Source organism: Oculina patagonica, chromosome 5, assembly GCF_052425735.1.
Source record: "Oculina patagonica isolate OP01 chromosome 5, crgOcupat, whole genome shotgun sequence".
Lineage (NCBI taxonomy): Eukaryota > Metazoa > Cnidaria > Anthozoa > Scleractinia > Oculinidae > Oculina > Oculina patagonica.
The window spans coordinates 16559695-16579370 of NC_135762.1; the positions used below are offsets into that span (position 1 = coordinate 16559695).

The 19676-nt window shown below is 40.2% G+C and overlaps 2 protein-coding genes across 4 annotated transcripts in view; one reads left to right on the top strand and one right to left on the bottom strand.

The window, feature by feature from the left end:
- The window catches only part of LOC144653019 (beta-mannosidase-like), a 39935-nt gene that overhangs the window by 15053 nt on the left and 5206 nt on the right, over nucleotides 1–19676 (bottom strand). Inside the window, exons 7-16 of the mRNA XM_078512922.1 lie at nucleotides 19340–19408; nucleotides 18412–18553; nucleotides 17757–17850; nucleotides 17439–17518; nucleotides 17086–17134; nucleotides 16336–16477; nucleotides 15488–15667; nucleotides 12699–12796; nucleotides 12054–12122; nucleotides 11035–11069 (exon numbers count right to left, since the gene is read on the bottom strand). Of these exons, the coding sequence (XP_078369048.1) occupies nucleotides 11035–11069; nucleotides 12054–12122; nucleotides 12699–12796; nucleotides 15488–15667; nucleotides 16336–16477; nucleotides 17086–17134; nucleotides 17439–17518; nucleotides 17757–17850; nucleotides 18412–18553; nucleotides 19340–19408 (958 nt within the window). The remainder of the gene's footprint in view (nucleotides 1–11034; nucleotides 11070–12053; nucleotides 12123–12698; nucleotides 12797–15487; nucleotides 15668–16335; nucleotides 16478–17085; nucleotides 17135–17438; nucleotides 17519–17756; nucleotides 17851–18411; nucleotides 18554–19339; nucleotides 19409–19676) is intronic.
- Nucleotides 6729–10645, top strand: LOC144653029 (dapdiamide synthesis protein DdaC-like). Of its 3 annotated transcripts, none has more exons than XM_078512938.1 (4): nucleotides 6729–6775; nucleotides 7813–8394; nucleotides 8926–9132; nucleotides 10053–10645. In XM_078512938.1, exons 2-4 carry the CDS (start codon nucleotides 7816–7818, stop codon nucleotides 10449–10451), a joined length of 1185 nt encoding a protein of 394 aa, XP_078369064.1. In that variant the 5' UTR covers nucleotides 6729–6775; nucleotides 7813–7815; the 3' UTR covers nucleotides 10452–10645. The 3 variants fall into 3 exon arrangements, with proteins under 3 accessions (XP_078369064.1, XP_078369065.1, XP_078369066.1); XM_078512939.1 differs by having other exon boundaries at nucleotides 6756–6775; nucleotides 6890–8394; XM_078512940.1 differs by lacking the exon at nucleotides 6729–6775 and having other exon boundaries at nucleotides 6886–8394.

Here is a 19676-nt window from a genome sequence, read left to right on the forward strand (position 1 = left end):
CTTCTCTGGCCTTTTTTTTTAATAATTCACCCACCCCTCCCCCCTTATTTTCTGATGTCACGTGTCACGTCTTTTATGCCGTGGACCTACATTTGCATTAAAACCGTTGATATTTCATTGAAATAATACATGTGCAATCGCATTATAGCCAAAAATAGCGAGTTCAGTACCGAGCTCACAAATACAATCCTAGACAAAAGTCCTGGGACACTTAACCACTTCGACGAAAAATTGACCTCCCCCTCCCCACCCCCCAATTCAATGTTGGTTTCTATCCATCATACCGTGGGACAATATCTCAACATTGTTTTGGGGGGAAAGGGGGGGCTCGGAAAATTAAACAATGCGTTCTTAATGCAAAGGGAATGGTCACTGAGCACTATTTCTTTAAGTGTCCCATGGATTTTTGTCTAGGATTGTATTTGTGTGCGAAAAAATCGGGATTGTCTTTGCGTCCGAAAGAAGGTTGCATAGGTTTAAAATGTGTTTGTTCTAGCAGTTATTTGCACAAATGTTTGTGAACAGTTACAGCATGTAACAAGAAAGCTCTGTTTGGAGTTCTTTTCGAGCCACAAAGTGTAGCTGTTGGAATCCGTTCCTTGGGAGAAATTGACTGTTTTTTCTGTTGCTTTCTTTTGTGAGTCTTTGAGCGCCCAAATACAAGCTTTGCGAACTCTTTTCAGTATAACATGGTACACTAATGTCAGGGATCGTTATTGCTTTCCATCTTTATTATTCTTTGCCAAGAAACAGCGCCTAAGTGTTCAAAACCATCATATTTCCTCTCAGAACTGTAAGTACCCTGAACAGTGCTCGACCGGAAACGCAACAGTACTCGCATGATTCTTTGAGCTAAAATATTTAGAACGTGCTCATTTTCATTGGGTTTTCATCTCAGCATATCAAGAATAGTGTATTCAATGCCATGACGTTCGATAGTTGTAACTGGTTCTTCGTTTAATCACTTTTTTAACAGTACTCACTCGTAAACCAAGAGTAGAATAATTAGCATATATTATTTATCTCAACGCTTGTTCACCGAGTACTGTGAGAAATTGAGCAAAACGTTTAGCATCGTTTATGAATACTTCATAAAGGGTTTCTATTTGAATATTCAATCGGTTTAGCTGCGTTTCACGCATATATTTCTGAGCTAGGGCATAAAAAAGCGGAAAACAGTGGCGAGTACTGTTGTGAGAAATGTTAGCGTATCTCATTATCTCATGATTACAACAGAACAGTGGCACTTATCTTCGTGTCAAATTTCAGCTGAACAGACATGTTCAATTATTAACAGCCAAAAGAATGGTTTCTTTTCAATGACCAAAAAAGAGATTTGCCTGTTTGAGAAGAAAAATCGCTGTAGAAACCCTGTCAAGTTTGTTTTGTTGCGATAAAGATATCGTTTTGGGGGCTTTCCGACATAGTCCTCATGTCTGATGAAGGCGATATATTGATCCCTATTGACTCGAATCTGTTCAAAAAGTGATGAGTTAATCGATTTTGTCACAAAACACTGTCCTCTTTATACAAAGATACAGTTAGAGCGACCACAAATCCAAATAAGTCCTGCTTCTCTGGCCTTTTTTTTAATAATTCACCCACCCCTCCCCCCCTTATTTTCTGATGTCACGTGTCACGTCTTTTATGCCGTGGACCTACATTTGCATTAAAACCGTTGATATTTCATTGAAATAATACATGTGCAATCGCATTATAGCCAAAAATAGCGAGTTCAGTACCGAGCTCACAAATACAATCCTAGACAAAAGTCCTGGGACACTTAACCACTTCGACGAAAAATTGACCTCCCCCTCCCCACCCCCAATTCAATGTTGGTTTCTATCCATCATACCGTGGGACAATATCTCAACATTGTTTTGGGGGGAAAGGGGGGGCTCGGAAAATTAAACAATGCGTTCTTAATGCAAAGGGAATGGTCACTGAGCACTATTTCTTTAAGTGTCCCATGGATTTTTGTCTAGGATTGTATTTGTGTGCGAAAAAATCGGGATTGTCTTTGCGTCCGAAAGAAGGTTGCATAGGTTTAAAATGTGTTTGTTCTAGCAGTTATTTGCACAAATGTTTGTGAACAGTTACAGCATGTAACAAGAAAGCTCTGTTTGGAGTTCTTTTCGAGCCACAAAGTGTAGCTGTTGGAATCCGTTCCTTGGGAGAAATTGACTGTTTTTTCTGTTGCTTTCTTTTGTGAGTCTTTGAGCGCCCAAATACAAGCTTTGCGAACTCTTTTCAGTATAACATGGTACACTAATGTCAGGGATCGTTATTGCTTTCCATCTTTATTATTCTTTGCCAAGAAACAGCGCCTAAGTGTTCAAAACCATCATATTTCCTCTCAGAACTGTAAGTACCCTGAACAGTGCTCGACCGGAAACGCAACAGTACTCGCATGATTCTTTGAGCTAAAATATTTAGAACGTGCTCATTTTCATTGGGTTTTCATCTCAGCATATCAAGAATAGTGTATTCAATGCCATGACGTTCGATAGTTGTAACTGGTTCTTCGTTTAATCACTTTTTTAACAGTACTCACTCGTAAACCAAGAGTAGAATAATTAGCATATATTATTTATCTCAACGCTTGTTCACCGAGTACTGTGAGAAATTGAGCAAAACGTTTAGCATCGTTTATGAATACTTCATAAAGGGTTTCTATTTGAATATTCAATCGGTTTAGCTGCGTTTCACGCATATATTTCTGAGCTAGGGCATAAAAAAGCGGAAAACAGTGGCGAGTACTGTTGTGAGAAATGTTAGCGTATCTCATTATCTCATGATTACAACAGAACAGTGGCACTTATCTTCGTGTCAAATTTCAGCTGAACAGACATGTTCAATTATTAACAGCCAAAAGAATGGTTTCTTTTCAATGACCAAAAAAGAGATTTGCCTGTTTGAGAAGAAAAATCGCTGTAGAAACCCTGTCAAGTTTGTTTTGTTGCGATAAAGATATCGTTTTGGGGGCTTTCCGACATAGTCCTCATGTCTGATGAAGGCGATATATTGATCCCTATTGACTCGAATCTGTTCAAAAAGTGATGAGTTAATCGATTTTGTCACAAAACACTGTCCTCTTTATACAAAGATACAGTTAGAGCGACCACAAATCCAAATAAGTCCTGCTTCTCTGGCCTTTTTTTTAATAATTCACCCACCCCTCCCCCCTTATTTTCTGATGTCACGTGTCACGTCTTTTATGCCGTGGACCTACATTTGCATTAAAACCGTTGATATTTCATTGAAATAATACATGTGCAATCGCATTATAGCCAAAAATAGCGAGTTCAGTACCGAGCTCACAAATACAATCCTAGACAAAAGTCCTGGGACACTTAACCACTTCGACGAAAAATTGACCTCCCCCTCCCCACCCCCAATTCAATGTTGGTTTCTATCCATCATACCGTGGGACAATATCTCAACATTGTTTTGGGGGGAAAGGGGGGCTCGGAAAATTAAACAATGCGTTCTTAATGCAAAGGGAATGGTCACTGAGCACTATTTCTTTAAGTGTCCCATGGATTTTTGTCTAGGATTGTATTTGTGTGCGAAAAAATCGGGATTGTCTTTGCGTCCGAAAGAAGGTTGCATAGGTTTAAAATGTGTTTGTTCTAGCAGTTATTTGCACAAATGTTTGTGAACAGTTACAGCATGTAACAAGAAAGCTCTGTTTGGAGTTCTTTTCGAGCCACAAAGTGTAGCTGTTGGAATCCGTTCCTTGGGAGAAATTGACTGTTTTTTCTGTTGCTTTCTTTTGTGAGTCTTTGAGCGCCCAAATACAAGCTTTGCGAACTCTTTTCAGTATAACATGGTACACTAATGTCAGGGATCGTTATTGCTTTCCATCTTTATTATTCTTTGCCAAGAAACAGCGCCTAAGTGTTCAAAACCATCATATTTCCTCTCAGAACTGTAAGTACCCTGAACAGTGCTCGACCGGAAACGCAACAGTACTCGCATGATTCTTTGAGCTAAAATATTTAGAACGTGCTCATTTTCATTGGGTTTTCATCTCAGCATATCAAGAATAGTGTATTCAATGCCATGACGTTCGATAGTTGTAACTGGTTCTTCGTTTAATCACTTTTTTAACAGTACTCACTCGTAAACCAAGAGTAGAATAATTAGCATATATTATTTATCTCAACGCTTGTTCACCGAGTACTGTGAGAAATTGAGCAAAACGTTTAGCATCGTTTATGAATACTTCATAAAGGGTTTCTATTTGAATATTCAATCGGTTTAGCTGCGTTTCACGCATATATTTCTGAGCTAGGGCATAAAAAAGCGGAAAACAGTGGCGAGTACTGTTGTGAGAAATGTTAGCGTATCTCATTATCTCATGATTACAACAGAACAGTGGCACTTATCTTCGTGTCAAATTTCAGCTGAACAGACATGTTCAATTATTAACAGCCAAAAGAATGGTTTCTTTTCAATGACCAAAAAGAGATTTGCCTGTTTGAGAAGAAAAATCGCTGTAGAAACCCTGTCAAGTTTGTTTTGTTGCGATAAAGATATCGTTTTGGGGGCTTTCCGACATAGTCCTCATGTCTGATGAAGGCGATATATTGATCCCTATTGACTCGAATCTGTTCAAAAAGTGATGAGTTAATCGATTTTGTCACAAAACACTGTCCTCTTTATACAAAGATACAGTTAGAGCGACCACAAATCCAAATAAGTCCTGCTTCTCTGGCCTTTTTTTTAATAATTCACCCACCCCTCCCCCCCTTATTTTCTGATGTCACGTGTCACGTCTTTTATGCCGTGGACCTACATTTGCATTAAAACCGTTGATATTTCATTGAAATAATACATGTGCAATCGCATTATAGCCAAAAATAGCGAGTTCAGTACCGAGCTCACAAATACAATCCTAGACAAAAGTCCTGGGACACTTAACCACTTCGACGAAAAATTGACCTCCCCCTCCCCCCACCCCCAATTCAATGTTGGTTTCTATCCATCATACCGTGGGACAATATCTCAACATTGTTTTGGGGGGAAAGGGGGGCTCGGAAAATTAAACAATGCGTTCTTAATGCAAAGGGAATGGTCACTGAGCACTATTTCTTTAAGTGTCCCATGGATTTTTGTCTAGGATTGTATTTGTGTGCGAAAAAATCGGGATTGTCTTTGCGTCCGAAAGAAGGTTGCATAGGTTTAAAATGTGTTTGTTCTAGCAGTTATTTGCACAAATGTTTGTGAACAGTTACAGCATGTAACAAGAAAGCTCTGTTTGGAGTTCTTTTCGAGCCACAAAGTGTAGCTGTTGGAATCCGTTCCTTGGGAGAAATTGACTGTTTTTTCTGTTGCTTTCTTTTGTGAGTCTTTGAGCGCCCAAATACAAGCTTTGCGAACTCTTTTCAGTATAACATGGTACACTAATGTCAGGGATCGTTATTGCTTTCCATCTTTATTATTCTTTGCCAAGAAACAGCGCCTAAGTGTTCAAAACCATCATATTTCCTCTCAGAACTGTAAGTACCCTGAACAGTGCTCGACCGGAAACGCAACAGTACTCGCATGATTCTTTGAGCTAAAATATTTAGAACGTGCTCATTTTCATTGGGTTTTCATCTCAGCATATCAAGAATAGTGTATTCAATGCCATGACGTTCGATAGTTGTAACTGGTTCTTCGTTTAATCACTTTTTTAACAGTACTCACTCGTAAACCAAGAGTAGAATAATTAGCATATATTATTTATCTCAACGCTTGTTCACCGAGTACTGTGAGAAATTGAGCAAAACGTTTAGCATCGTTTATGAATACTTCATAAAGGGTTTCTATTTGAATATTCAATCGGTTTAGCTGCGTTTCACGCATATATTTCTGAGCTAGGGCATAAAAAAGCGGAAAACAGTGGCGAGTACTGTTGTGAGAAATGTTAGCGTATCTCATTATCTCATGATTACAACAGAACAGTGGCACTTATCTTCGTGTCAAATTTCAGCTGAACAGACATGTTCAATTATTAACAGCCAAAAGAATGGTTTCTTTTCAATGACCAAAAAAGAGATTTGCCTGTTTGAGAAGAAAAATCGCTGTAGAAACCCTGTCAAGTTTGTTTTGTTGCGATAAAGATATCGTTTTGGGGGCTTTCCGACATAGTCCTCATGTCTGATGAAGGCGATATATTGATCCCTATTGACTCGAATCTGTTCAAAAAGTGATGAGTTAATCGATTTTGTCACAAAACACTGTCCTCTTTATACAAAGATACAGTTAGAGCGACCACAAATCCAAATAAGTCCTGCTTCTCTGGCCTTTTTTTTAATAATTCACCCACCCCTCCCCCCCTTATTTTCTGATGTCACGTGTCACGTCTTTTATGCCGTGGACCTACATTTGCATTAAAACCGTTGATATTTCATTGAAATAATACATGTGCAATCGCATTATAGCCAAAAATAGCGAGTTCAGTACCGAGCTCACAAATACAATCCTAGACAAAAGTCCTGGGACACTTAACCACTTCGACGAAAAATTGACCTCCCCCTCCCCACCCCCAATTCAATGTTGGTTTCTATCCATCATACCGTGGGACAATATCTCAACATTGTTTTGGGGGGAAAGGGGGGCTCGGAAAATTAAACAATGCGTTCTTAATGCAAAGGGAATGGTCACTGAGCACTATTTCTTTAAGTGTCCCATGGATTTTTGTCTAGGATTGTAGCTAAGACAGGTAAGGGCTAAGACAGGTAAGATTGTTCGAAGGTATTGACGGTATATCGAGCACATAACAAAGGTAAAACTTTTAAGTAGTCAAAAAATTAACGTGTTCTGTGTTCATGTTAATATCCTTAGATCTCATGAATTCACTGAACTTAACAGGGATGAATTCTTCTTGTTTATAATTTAGAATGTTGGTGAAGTGTGAATAAATTCCCAGCAGCTTTAATATCGTCTGCAAAACATATATAATGGGTTCAAAGTTTCCCTAGAAGGAACTTACTGGGCTTGCCGTTAGCCGAAAGATTTGGAACAATTCATTACTATTCTACGCCGATAACAGCTATTAATGAATGTTGATGCTGTTATGCTTCAATGCATCGGGCTGGTAACATTACGATAAATATAGGGGAATGTTATACTAAGAAACTGCGACATTTTAAAAACCGTTGAAAACGCAGAAAACCTGCTGGTGGGCTTGCCAAACAAACTGCGTTTTGGGGCTATATTAAAAACTAAGAGCTTCTATAAATTTATTTGCATCTGAGGGCAGCTGGAGAACAGAGCTCGAGTGTCGTCTTTGTCACGCTGTTCAACTTTAGATTGGTTTGCACGAAACATGTTTCTATAATGTTTTCTTCGCTTTTGTCTCACCTTTACAACTTTCCTGGGAGAGCGGTCATTTTATTCACACTAAAACTACAAGTGCATGTTTCTCGCAAATCAATTGAATACAAATATACAGTTTACCGTGACAATGAAAGTAAGCTATGTAAATGACGTGGCGTCACACACTTATGAATTGACCTTAATGGAGCTCTATCACGGGGATTTTGTTGTATTATTTCAAGGCAAAACGGTTCCAAAATAATGACTGTATAACTACCTTTTCACCAAGAACATCAACGTGATGATATTAAGTGAATTGTTGGGAGAGCTAATTGTATTTAGTTTACAGCAATTTTTTTCTTGACACAACGATAGATTTTGAAAAAGACTATCCGATTAACTCATGATAACACCCCTTAAATAGCTTCAGTGCACTCGGCTAGCTTGTTTAAATTGAATGGCTGTGGTTTAAACGCATTCTCGTATCATTTATCTCCTTTACAGGATATGGCAGCTTGCCTTCTGTGGCTTCGCGCACCTTTCTCAAGAATTTCCAGGTGCAGTATTCCCGGAACCAGCAAGGCCCATGTCATAAACATTATTTGCCGTCATTCAACACAGGCAAGTCCAACCGCCAGCAGTGTTTTTCAGCCACTACCCAGAGAGGAGCTGGTGACTAAATTCAAGTCGAGGCTCAAGGACAGGCCGTTTACTGTTGGTTCAACAGGCGAAGGTTTCCCAGAATTCCTTGGAGAGCCAAGAGAGTCATTTCCGCACGGCGTGCAAGTTAACAACCCGCACCAGTCCTCCCTCGCCGAGTTGACAGCAAAATGTATGGAGTACGTAGAGAAGAACCATGCACAACATCCCGCCATATTATTCCGCAATCTGCCAGCTCAAACTGCGCAGGACTTTTCTACTATTGCAAAGGAGATACCTTGGAAACGTATGACTTACGAAGGTGGTACATCATTCCGACAAGAAATCGACAAAAGTGTAGGAACTTACACTGCCAACGATGATCCTGATGAGATTACTATTGATCCACACAACGAAATGTCTTATGCTAAAGTCTATCCCTCCAAGGTAAACTTTGAAAAAACGTAAAAATTCTTGAATGAAAAATGATGGAATTAAAAACGAAAAAATGATCCGAGGGAACAGAATATAAGGCTGGAAAAGAAGAAAATTTCCATTGCCGTGTGCCTAAAACAAAGAAAAAAATCCAGCTCCCACGACCATCCGTCGGACGCTCTAACCACTGAGCCACAGCGAGAATCGTGGCGAGCTGGGCCATTAATTCTAGAGTCATATGTAAACCGTGTCCCGCATACTTTTAGGATCGACAATGTCGAAAGCGTCCTATGTATAGAAATTATAAGCTCGGTAAATGAAATGAGAAAGATAAGGCGTTTTACAATGTAAAAATTCTGCAATCACGAAGAAAAAAGAAGAAACCGGAAATCTTCCATGGGTAGAACTTGAAGCAATAGAGGATAAAGCAAACAGCTTTATCACCTCTTGCTAATAGAAATTTAAGACATTAAAAGGCAGTGGGTTTGATACTGGAAGTAACTTAAAAATGTTACTAATTGATACTACCCTCCTCACCCACAGATTTTCTTTTTCTGCCTGAAAGAACCTGCTGATGGCTGTGGCGGTGAAACACCTTTGATTAAAAACAGCGAACTTCTCTCCAAACTGGATCCTGAAGTTGTGCGAAGGTTTGAAGAGAAACAAGTGCGATACGTGAGATATGTACCTGACAAATCCAATGATAAGTACATGAACTGGCAGCACGTGTTTGACACGGATGATAGACAGGTAGGCAGGCCAGTTGATTACTGATTATCCCTTTAGTGGTGGGCGGGTACTTAGAAAGGGCATCAGTGGCATTACATTACTATTCATACATAGATCTTTTATAGTTTTTGCTAGCAATATGACACATTCTTTCACGCTGGCGTGACCCCTGTGACAAACATCAATAAATACATCAACTTTATTTCCTTTCGAATTCAGAGATGCTGACAGAAGCTTATATCTTCGAGAACACAAATATGCAGCAAAATAGATAAAAAAAACATCATATACATTATTATTATTATTATTATTATTATTATTATTATTATTTTTTTTTTTTTTTTATTATTATTATTATTATTATTATTATTATTATTATTATTATTATTATTATTATTATTATTATTATTATTATTATTATGTTCCTTACGTAATGTTTGCTTAAAGTCCTTAGCGCCGAGACCAAACCATGGTCCTGGGGCACCAAAGGGTAGCCAGTTTTAAGCTTGACAACACCCTCCTCAAAATATGCGCTGTACCCAGCAAGGTTATCTTCTGTAGTTCACTGATGCTTATTTGGCCGGGGATTCTTCCAATATAACTCTCTAGTCCCTTTTTGATAGCTCCAAGTGCTCCAATGATAACTGGTATCGTTTCCGTTCTCATGCCCCACATTCGGCTTGTTTCGATTTTTATTATTATTATTATTATTATTATTATTATTATTATTATTATTATTATTATTATTATTATTATTATTATTATTATTATTATTATATATTCATCACCCTGACGTGACTCCTATCACGTTGGCGTGAGTCGTCGGAGTACGTTCGAGCGCTCGAGCTATGTTTTGATTGGGTAACAAGACTCGGCAACTCTACGAACACTTCAACGAAGATTTGCCAAAAAATGCATACGTTGCATTTTTATCTTTATAGGTCGCGGAAGCACGAGCAAAAGAGCAAGGTAACAACATCACATGGGATCCTAACGGGGATTTATACTTCTGGCAAACCAGACCCGCCTGTATACATCGCCCGAAGACTGGAGAGAAGATCTGGTTTAACCAGGCAACGTCTTTAAATGGCCAGTACTACCAGTTATTCCCTGAGCGTGCTGAAATCCCCGACCACAAACAGCCTCATCACACGTATTACGGGGATGGAAGCGATATTGAACCTGTAGTACTACAACACATGTTGGCAACAACGTGGCAATGCGCAGTGGGATTTAAATGGAAGAAAGGTGATTTGTTAGTGTTGGATAACTTGGCTGTTCAGCATGGAAGACTTGGATTCAAAGGGGAGAGAAAACTTTTAGTTTATATGACTGTATAGTAAGCAAATATAAACTGAAAGAGAAATCTTGTTGCTGCTGAAATTAATGTAATATGAAGGGCCGCGTGAGACCTCGCGTATAATGTGTAGAAGTGGCTCATTATATGCTGTAAATAATGTACCGTGCCACAATAAGTGACTTGATTTTTCTATAGACACAAGAGCCTTAACTACACATGTCTGGCTAAATAACACAGGACCGCTCTGATAAATTGGTAGTTTTTTTTACATATCAGTACGCTACCGCTCGTAAATTGGATTTGTAGTGTTTTTTTGGGGGGGGGGAAAACCGGGGACCCGGGGAAAACCCGGGGGGGGGAGGGAAACCAAAAAAAACCCCCGGGGGCGGGCCCGCCCCCGGGGGGGGGGGGGGCCCCCCCCCCCCCCCCCCCCCCCCCCCCCCCCCCCCCCCCCCCCCCCCCCCCCCCTACGTCATCAATAACATGACATTTAAGAATTTAATCAAACGAATATCAGCGCAATTAAAATAATCTGTCTTGAAGTGCTTTGTCACTTTAGTAATATTGGGTACTTAACCCATTTTAGGAATTACATTAATTTACATAAAAAAACAATTACTTACTGCCAGTAAATTGTGCCCATGGTTTTTCCTTGACCCTGCCAAAAGCAACAAATTAACTGAGAAAAATGCGTTTACGTAATATATCCAATACGAGGGAGAGTGTTTCATCGCATTTCCAAACACCGAGAAGAGAGTTAAAGGTTGCACGTCATGTCATTGGCATTCTATTGCAGCTATACCAGTAATGTTGAGGTTAAACTTTTAGTACAACTTTGTCAAGGTTTTACCAATAAAAAAATTGAAATCACTGTGACGTCAAAATTCGTTGCCATGATGGCAAAGACGAAAGTGGTCACAGATACCGTATTTTTGACCGTTTGTCACTAATAACTTTAAAACTACTCAGTAAAAGTTGTTGTTTTGATACATTTTAACGTTACAAATTTTGAAATAATTCTGTTGGCAGGGTCCAGAGCCACCTTAAATTTAAGAAAAAATAACAAAGCTCGGAATCCGGTTAGACAAAAAATGTATCAAAAACAAGAACTTTCATCAGGTAGCTTTTGAGTTATTAGTCTTAAAAGGTCCAAAATAGGGTATCTTTGATCTCTTTTGCCGTTGCCATGGCAACGCATTATGACGTCACAATGTCCTCAACTTGTTCATTGGTAAAACCTTTACAAATTTGTCCTAAAATATTTTCCTAAACATAATTGGTATAGCTGCGAAAGAACACCAAAGACGGGCATGTTTAAACCATTACGAGCCATCTTAAAAAACGACGCACAGCGAAGTATTTTGGACGAACTTCGAGGTGCTTGGAATTCACTATTTTGAGTGTTTGATTTATCTTCTCAATCGAAACTAAAACTACGGAGAAAACGGAGAAATAAAATCGTAAAAATCTATGCTAGTCACGGTTCTGATTTCCTTTGTTTTAACTTGATAAATCAGTTAATGAGTTTATGAAAAAATGATCGAAATTACCTTCTGCATGACTACCTGTTTCCCTAAGGGGCGAGGACCCACATACATAAGCTATATCGTTATATAAGCTATAAGAGTTAAACCAACCTTACCTGTACTAATTCACTCTGCAAACGCCTGTAATGTTCAGTTTCTGTCTTCATGCATTGAGCTTGAGTCACCTGTGACAGGAAAAAGGCGTTAAATCACTTAGGTTTTGACCCCTCAAAGCGGGCGTTCACGTGACTCATATCAGTTCGTCTACATCCACTGGTGTCACACGTAGCATGTCACGCAAATGTTAGCCAGGACGTTTCGTGATAATAAAGGAGAAGCCTCGAGCCATGGAGCCCATACTACCGGAGCTTATTCCGGTTTCCGTAGCAGTAAGCGGCTAGGATAGTTCTATTCCCCCCGGAATGATGCTAGTCCATCGCAGGATACCCTTCCCAGCATTATGTCGCAAGTACTCATTTATAAACCTGGGTGGAAAGAGGCACTATGAGAGTAAAGTGTCTTGCCCAAGAACACAACACAGTGACCCCGGCCAGTGCTCAAACCCGGACCGCTCGATCCAGAGTACGGCGCACCAACCATTAGGCCACCGCGCCTCCCATACGTTTCATGATAGTGTGCAGTGTTTATTGACTACCACATCCACGGCATATCAAGATTTTGTTTAGGATTTCAACCACTAATTAAGTTGACTTTCGGTTGGATTGTAAGGACAAGAGACAAAAAAAGAAATGTGCTAATACCTGAATTATAAAGAGAGTATCCATAAAGTTCTTCAAGGGATTCGATGAGCTGGGCAGTTTAAAGTGCTTGTTTGCTTGGTCCAACATTTGTTCATTACCTACAGTGCAAAACAGATGGTAAGTATGTCCCCGCTCAGACCAAAGAAGCCCAGGAGCCCACAGAGACGGTGCTTGTCCTAATTTCTGTAGTATGAAGTGACAGTGGTATAACCTGTGTAGCTGAAGGTTTTGTTGGCACGCAGTGGTAAAATACGCGAACGACTCGGAGATTATTCTCCACGTTTTACCTGTTATCAGAGAGATTAAGCACAGCGTTATACGGCAAACGACAAACGCGAGCTTGCCTTCCATTTTGTTACCTTTTAGACAAATAATAAAATTAATCCCTTATAAAAATAGGGGGAAAAATCCTACATTCACGAGAAACGCAGAACTATTCATTTCCGCGTACAAACGCCAAACGGCAGACGATTTGCCGTTCACGGGAAAAATTAACGTCATGCTTATCTCTCCATTATTTCATTCTTTTATTCCTTCTCGAAAAGTCACCAATTGTTTCTGGTTATTCTCGCCGTTCCCACCTACCCTACCCCCCCCCCCCCTAAAGGAACACAAAATAGAGCAGTCCGTATATATCAGAACAAGAGCAAGTAAGGCAGCAGCGCAGCAGCAGTACACAAGGGCCCACAAGGAGGTGAGGAGGTGTATAAAGAGAGATAAGAGGAACCACATCGACAACCTAGCCAGGCAAGCAGAGGAAGCAGCAGCACGGAGGCACATGAAAGAGCTCTACAACACAACTAAGAAGCTCGCTGCTAGATACCAAGTGACGGACAAGCCAATTAAAGACGAGCAGGGGAAAACATTGACATCAACAGGCAAACAGCTAAAGAGATGGGTGGAGCATTTCAGCGCGCTCCTAAATAGACCGGGCCCAGAAGACCCCCAGATATACCACCAGCAGAGACAGAGCTGTCTATTAATTGTGCTAAACCATCACGGCAAGAGATAAGAAAGACAATCCAGGCACTGAAGAATGGTAAGGCAGCTGGGACAGATAGTGCTCCTGCAGAAGCTCTCAAGGTTGACATAGGCACTTCCACTGAAATTCTGTACAGGCTATTCGAAAACATCTGGGAGGAGGAAGAGATTCCAAAGAACTGGAAAGAAGGGCTTCTCATTAAACTACCAAAGAAAGGAGACTTGAGGGTCTGTAGTAACTACAGGGGAATCACACTTCTATCAGTTCCAGGCAAAGTCCTAAACAGAATCCTTTTAGAACGAATGAAAGCAGCAGTTGACAACCAACTACGACACCAGCAACTGGCTTTAGACAGGACGATCATGCACAGACCATATTGCCACTCTTCGCATAATAGTGGAGCAATCCCTGGAGTGGAACTCGGCTCTTTACGTCAACTTTATTGATTATGAGAAGGCCTTTGATAGTGTGGATAGAGAAACACTGTGGAAGTTGCTGAAACACTATGGCATACCAGAAAAGATCATAACACTCATTCAGCGAACTTATGAGGGAATGTCATGCAGAGTGGTGCATAGGGGCCAGCTCTCAGATTGCTTCAACGTCAGGACTGGTGTCCGACAAGGATGCTTACTATCACCTTTCATGTTTCTTCTTGTTATAGACTGGATTATGAGAACCACCACCGAGGGAAAGAGGAATGGGATTCAGTGGACCCCTTGGACACAGCTGGAGGACTTAGACTTCGCTGATGATCTGGCTCTCCTTTCACATAACCATGACCAGATGCAGGGTAAGACCACCGGATTGGCAGCAACATCAGAAAGAGCTGGTTTAAAGATCAACAGGGGTAAATCAAAGGTCATGAGGATCAACACCATCAATGAGAATCCAATCACAGTAGGAGGAGAGCGGCTAGAGGAGGTGGACTCGTTCGCATACCTTGGCAGTGTTATTGACAAGGGAGGAGGTACGGATGTAGATGTAGGAGCAAGAATTGGCAAGGCAAGGGCAGCATTTAACATGCTCAAAAACATCTGGAAGTCCAAGGAAATCAGGACTGAAACCAAGCTTCGCATCTTCAATTCTAATGTTCAATCGGTTCTCCTCTATGGGTCAGAGACGTGGAGACGCACAAAAAAAGGCACTACAGAAGATCCAAACATTCATAAACAGTTGCCTGAGACGTATCTTTTACATTTGGTGGCCTGAGAAAATTCGCAACGAGGAGCTGTGGCAGCGAGGAGATCAAGAACCAGTAGGCAGGCAGATTCTACAGAGAAAATGGGGCTGGATTGGCCATACCCTGCAGAAAGAACCAAGCAACATCACTCGCCAGTCCCTGACTTGGAACCCCCAGGGGAAGAGAAGTAGAGGTCGCCCCCAAAACAGCTGGCGACGCGCCACGGATGCAGAGCTAAAGTTAATGAGTTTCACCTGGCAGGAAGCTGTGCGAAAAGCCCAAGGTCGAGCTCGCTGGCGAGGTGTTGTCAATGGCCTATGCTCCATTTGGAGCGATGGGCCTAAGTAAGTATATATCAGTAGCAACATTTGCTCTTTGTACCTCTCCTTACGGAGACCTCCACAATATGGACAGTTTACTTGGTCCGAAAGACATCCAAATTCATACCGTATGCAAACTCTACCTCTGTAATACGGACACTCTTCCCTACCCTGTAAGCGAAAACAGAAATAAAGGTACTTAAGATAACTCAAACTATTTCTGTTATTCTTAGTTTTTGCTACTTGCAATTGTGTTTCCAGTCAAGGACATTATGTGCTCGTTACATGACATAATCACACTAACCGTCCCCGTGATGTTGGCGATGATCCATGAAAGCACTGTTGTAGGACCAGTCCTCTTGTATGGACACTTCAGCTAGGGTTTCAAAAGACGGGTAGGACTGGAAGCCATACTCAGATGCAAAGCGAGGCTTAGGGTAGCCACTAACATTCCAGCAATCCATCTTATAGTCATAGAAATGCACTGCAGAGAAAAGGAGAATGATTTGATTTGACACCTGATAGTTCGAATTCAACTCGAATGGTTTTCCAATGACTGGGTAAAACCGAAAGCAAAGGAGCCAGATCTGGCCAATCACAGCAAACGAAAAAAAATCGTGATAGCCAATCAAAACTCAGGTAAAAAAACATGTAACTGGTGCCAAGCGCGGGAAACGTATAAAAGACAAGTTAAGATTGGTTTTGGATTTGCTCCTGATTGGCAGGTATATCCAGGATTGAACGTTAATTCTGTCGACTATGAAGTAAAATGAGAATGTCAAATAACCCGTCAAACATGAATTACTTGTAAACAATACATACGTCGTCAATCCTGGACATAAAAGCTTTGGGGCAAGGGCTAAACATTACGAAATTTAAGTGTTCCAAAATTTCCACAGTCCCTTGGCACTTTAAATCGAGGTTTGACTGTAATGAGCAGCACTGTTTAAGAATTTACACATCCTTTCTGCGCCGTGACTCGATTCAATTGGTTAAATTTGTGGAACTTTATTTGGACGTTGCACTATTGATAATAACCCACGAAACAAGCCAAAATAGAAGAACACATGATAATGAACCAGAAGACCAAAACAAAAAATTACAGTAGTTTTATAATTATTAATCACTCTACCTTCATTGAAAAATACTTACCATCTCCCCAGTAAGGGCTTCCTGGTTTTTTCGCTACCCACCCCTCCCTTTCTGTGTCAACCCCGTTTGAAGGAGACGAGGAGAGAAAAGGTCGGCTTTTATCTTCTTCCTCCAACGTCTCTCGAATTGTGTCAATGTAAAGCTTAAAAATAAAGAACAAACAACAGCTGAATCAGTCGGAGACCTCTCTAAACCATTCAAATAAGTCTCTAAAGGTCCATTTACACAGTCAGACAATTTAATTTTTAGTGCAATTTTTCACGATTTCTACTGCGACATTTGTCGCGCTCGCACTGCAATCATCAGCCTAAGCTTTAGCGCAATGTTAGCTCGAAATCGCTAGAATTTCTATGAAACGTGATAAAATGAACAAAAATTTAGTATCAGAGCATGTGCACACGTCTCATAAAAAAGGATGATGTTGTTTTCGTCTCCGTCGATATCACGCTAAAAATTACGACTGAATCGCACTGAACTCACACCTTACACGCGCGTAAAGAAAAAGCGTGAAGCGCGTTTCATGCTCTAGCCTTGCGTTAGTGCCCAAATTCCCTTCTTCCTTCCTTTTCACATTTGCCACGCACGCTTACAACCCTTAAAGAGGACACCTGTGAAAACCGTGAAAACGAGTGTTGGTCGCGTGTGAGCTAATAATAATATCGAATTACTGCACCTGCACGTACTTTTGATCTTATTTTTTAACTTTAAAACACGCAATACGGACACTTTGAATTAACAAAAAGAACTTACTTTGACATAATCGTTGGTGTACCTCTTAAACATGGAACTCGTGTTGTACCTGTGGAATTAACACGACAAGATACAATGCATCAAAGCTATACGAACTGTAATTTGTACTAAAACCTACGTCGCAGGGCCTGGAACAAACCTTAGCCCTTTTTTAATGGAAGTTGTAACCCCGCGGGGCCCGGGGGGGTACACCCATAAATTTCGGAAAGGGTTGTGCCGCGAAGGTTCTTAAACCATGACCCTATTTAAGGATAACATCCTTCACAGACTTCAGAAACTTGCCCTGCTGGCTATGCATATCAGTCAAGGAGGAGAAAATTTCTAACATTTTTATCGTATGAGGAAATGCTTACCAGTTTTCAGCCAAAGCTGCTTCGTTTTCATTGTTACCACTCCACAGCATGACTGATGGGTGATGATGAAGGCGTCGCACCTGGAAACAAAAAATAGAATAAAAAACACAGGTTTCCAGAGATCTTGCGCACTCGCTGGTGGAGGGCAATGCTGGAGACCATTGTTTTCTTAATTGGTAACACCACTGGATGATTGAGAAACGAAGAAAAACAGAGGGGAGTTTCTTATCAGTTGCGGTACACACAAAACCGAGAGATAACTTTATACAATGCCTTATGGGAGAGGAGTGGGGAGTGAAGTGAAACTGAGTTATTTACCTGATATCGCACTTCGTCTTTGACTGAGTTCAAGAATTCCTCATCTGCTGGGTACATGGCACAAGCAAACATAAATTCTTCCCAAACAAGTAATCTACAACGCAAAAGTTGAAAGTGTTTCTAGTCATATAATCATGCAGTTGTAGGTATCGTGTGTGGATTAAGGCTGGGGGTTGTAAACGAAAACCTGACAGTATAGAGCAGTGGCTAACCGTAACGCTTGCCTTTAGTAAACTCAGCTGCTCATTATTGACCACCGTTTTGAATTTGAACAGCTAACATATAAAGTCCGATGTTTGATAACAGATAACGTGCAATACGGTATTTAAAATAATGGACAGGTTAATTTATACCTTAAACTTCATAAACTAATTAAAAACTAAACTAAATTTGTTCAAGTTTCGCTGCTTTTCACTTTATCCAACGCAAGACATTGGCTCGGGATTGGAATTTTACGTTAGTAAGAATGGCTGCTGAGCTATGCAATCTAAATCATAAGATATTTCAGCCTGCTGCTAAAGAGGTTTATCAGGAGTTAATTGGGATAAAAACTGTCATTAAACACCTAATGTGCTTTCTAAATATCTGACAGAATAATACGTTGTACATGACTTTGTATCATCCATTGCTTATCAACGCACTCTTAATACCATACCCTAATTCATCTGCTATGTTGTAGAATTCATCATGCTGATAGATCCCTCCTCCCCAGTTCCTCACAACATTCATATTCGCATCTGCAGCTGACTGGAGAAGATTCCTAAGAACCGAACTTGTTACACGGTCCTCAAAGGCATCTGGACAGGAAAAAATAAGGCTTTTTACAGAGTACTTGAAATTATGCAATAAAATCAGTTGCTTTGTTACTGAAATCCATAAATGTGTCAAGCAGAAGTTTGAACCGAAGCGGTTGAAGGAAAGGTTTCTTAATTTTATTTAATGGTTGTCAAAATTGAACTGCAAACTTTAGTCAAAATAACTGACATCATTTTGTGAGCAGTAAAAAATACTGTTAGGAGCAGTCTCTGGTAGCAAATGCAACCACAAGCAAAGGTGTTGATAAAGAAGATGTGTAATATATATGTCAGTAGACTCCCTTCTTTTGTATGGCCAATTTTAACTGTTTTAACTTCCTGGAACGACTGTAATAAAGCTCTTCAAGGAAAGATTTGCACACACAATGCGTGGAAAAATGTCTAGTACTGGATGACTGTGGACAATGTAAGCTACAAAATATATATATATTTGCGTGTTATTTATGAAAGATGAAGCAATGGCGAGTGTAACGAATTAATCACCAATGTTTGCACATGCAGACATTAACCTGGAGCTGTTTTGACAAAGTTCAAATCAGCCAAAATATCAAAGGGACATTCTTTCACACGCCCCATCAACTAGCTAGTTACCAAGTGATACCGGCACGCAATGCATATATTGCAGAGGGCTAGGTAGCATCAGGTCTTTGTACACATTGCAGACCTATGGTATGGATACATGTACCAGGTAATTTAACATACTGGTAATTGTCATTAAAAAAAATACAATATAGGTAAAACTCTACTTTAAACTTAACTTGAGTATACCTGCTGGAATCCAATTGGCTCCCTTTAGAAATATTGGTAAATCATTGATCTCAAATTGAAATCCGAGTCCTGAAACAGAAGCAATAACTACGGCGGTGAACAATCCACTCAGATGTGCATGGAAAGTATATAAAAAGCTGAAGACTTCAAATGAAAGAATAGATGCTGATGATTTGCTCAAATTAACTCAGCCACAGACCTTACTATAAACTGAAGACTATCGGCACTTGATATAGGTATATAATAAAAGTAGTGTCACACTATGCAAGATTTTGCACAACTTGCCTCACAATTCGTTTATAACAAAAGCTGCACAATACATTGTATAGTTTAACAT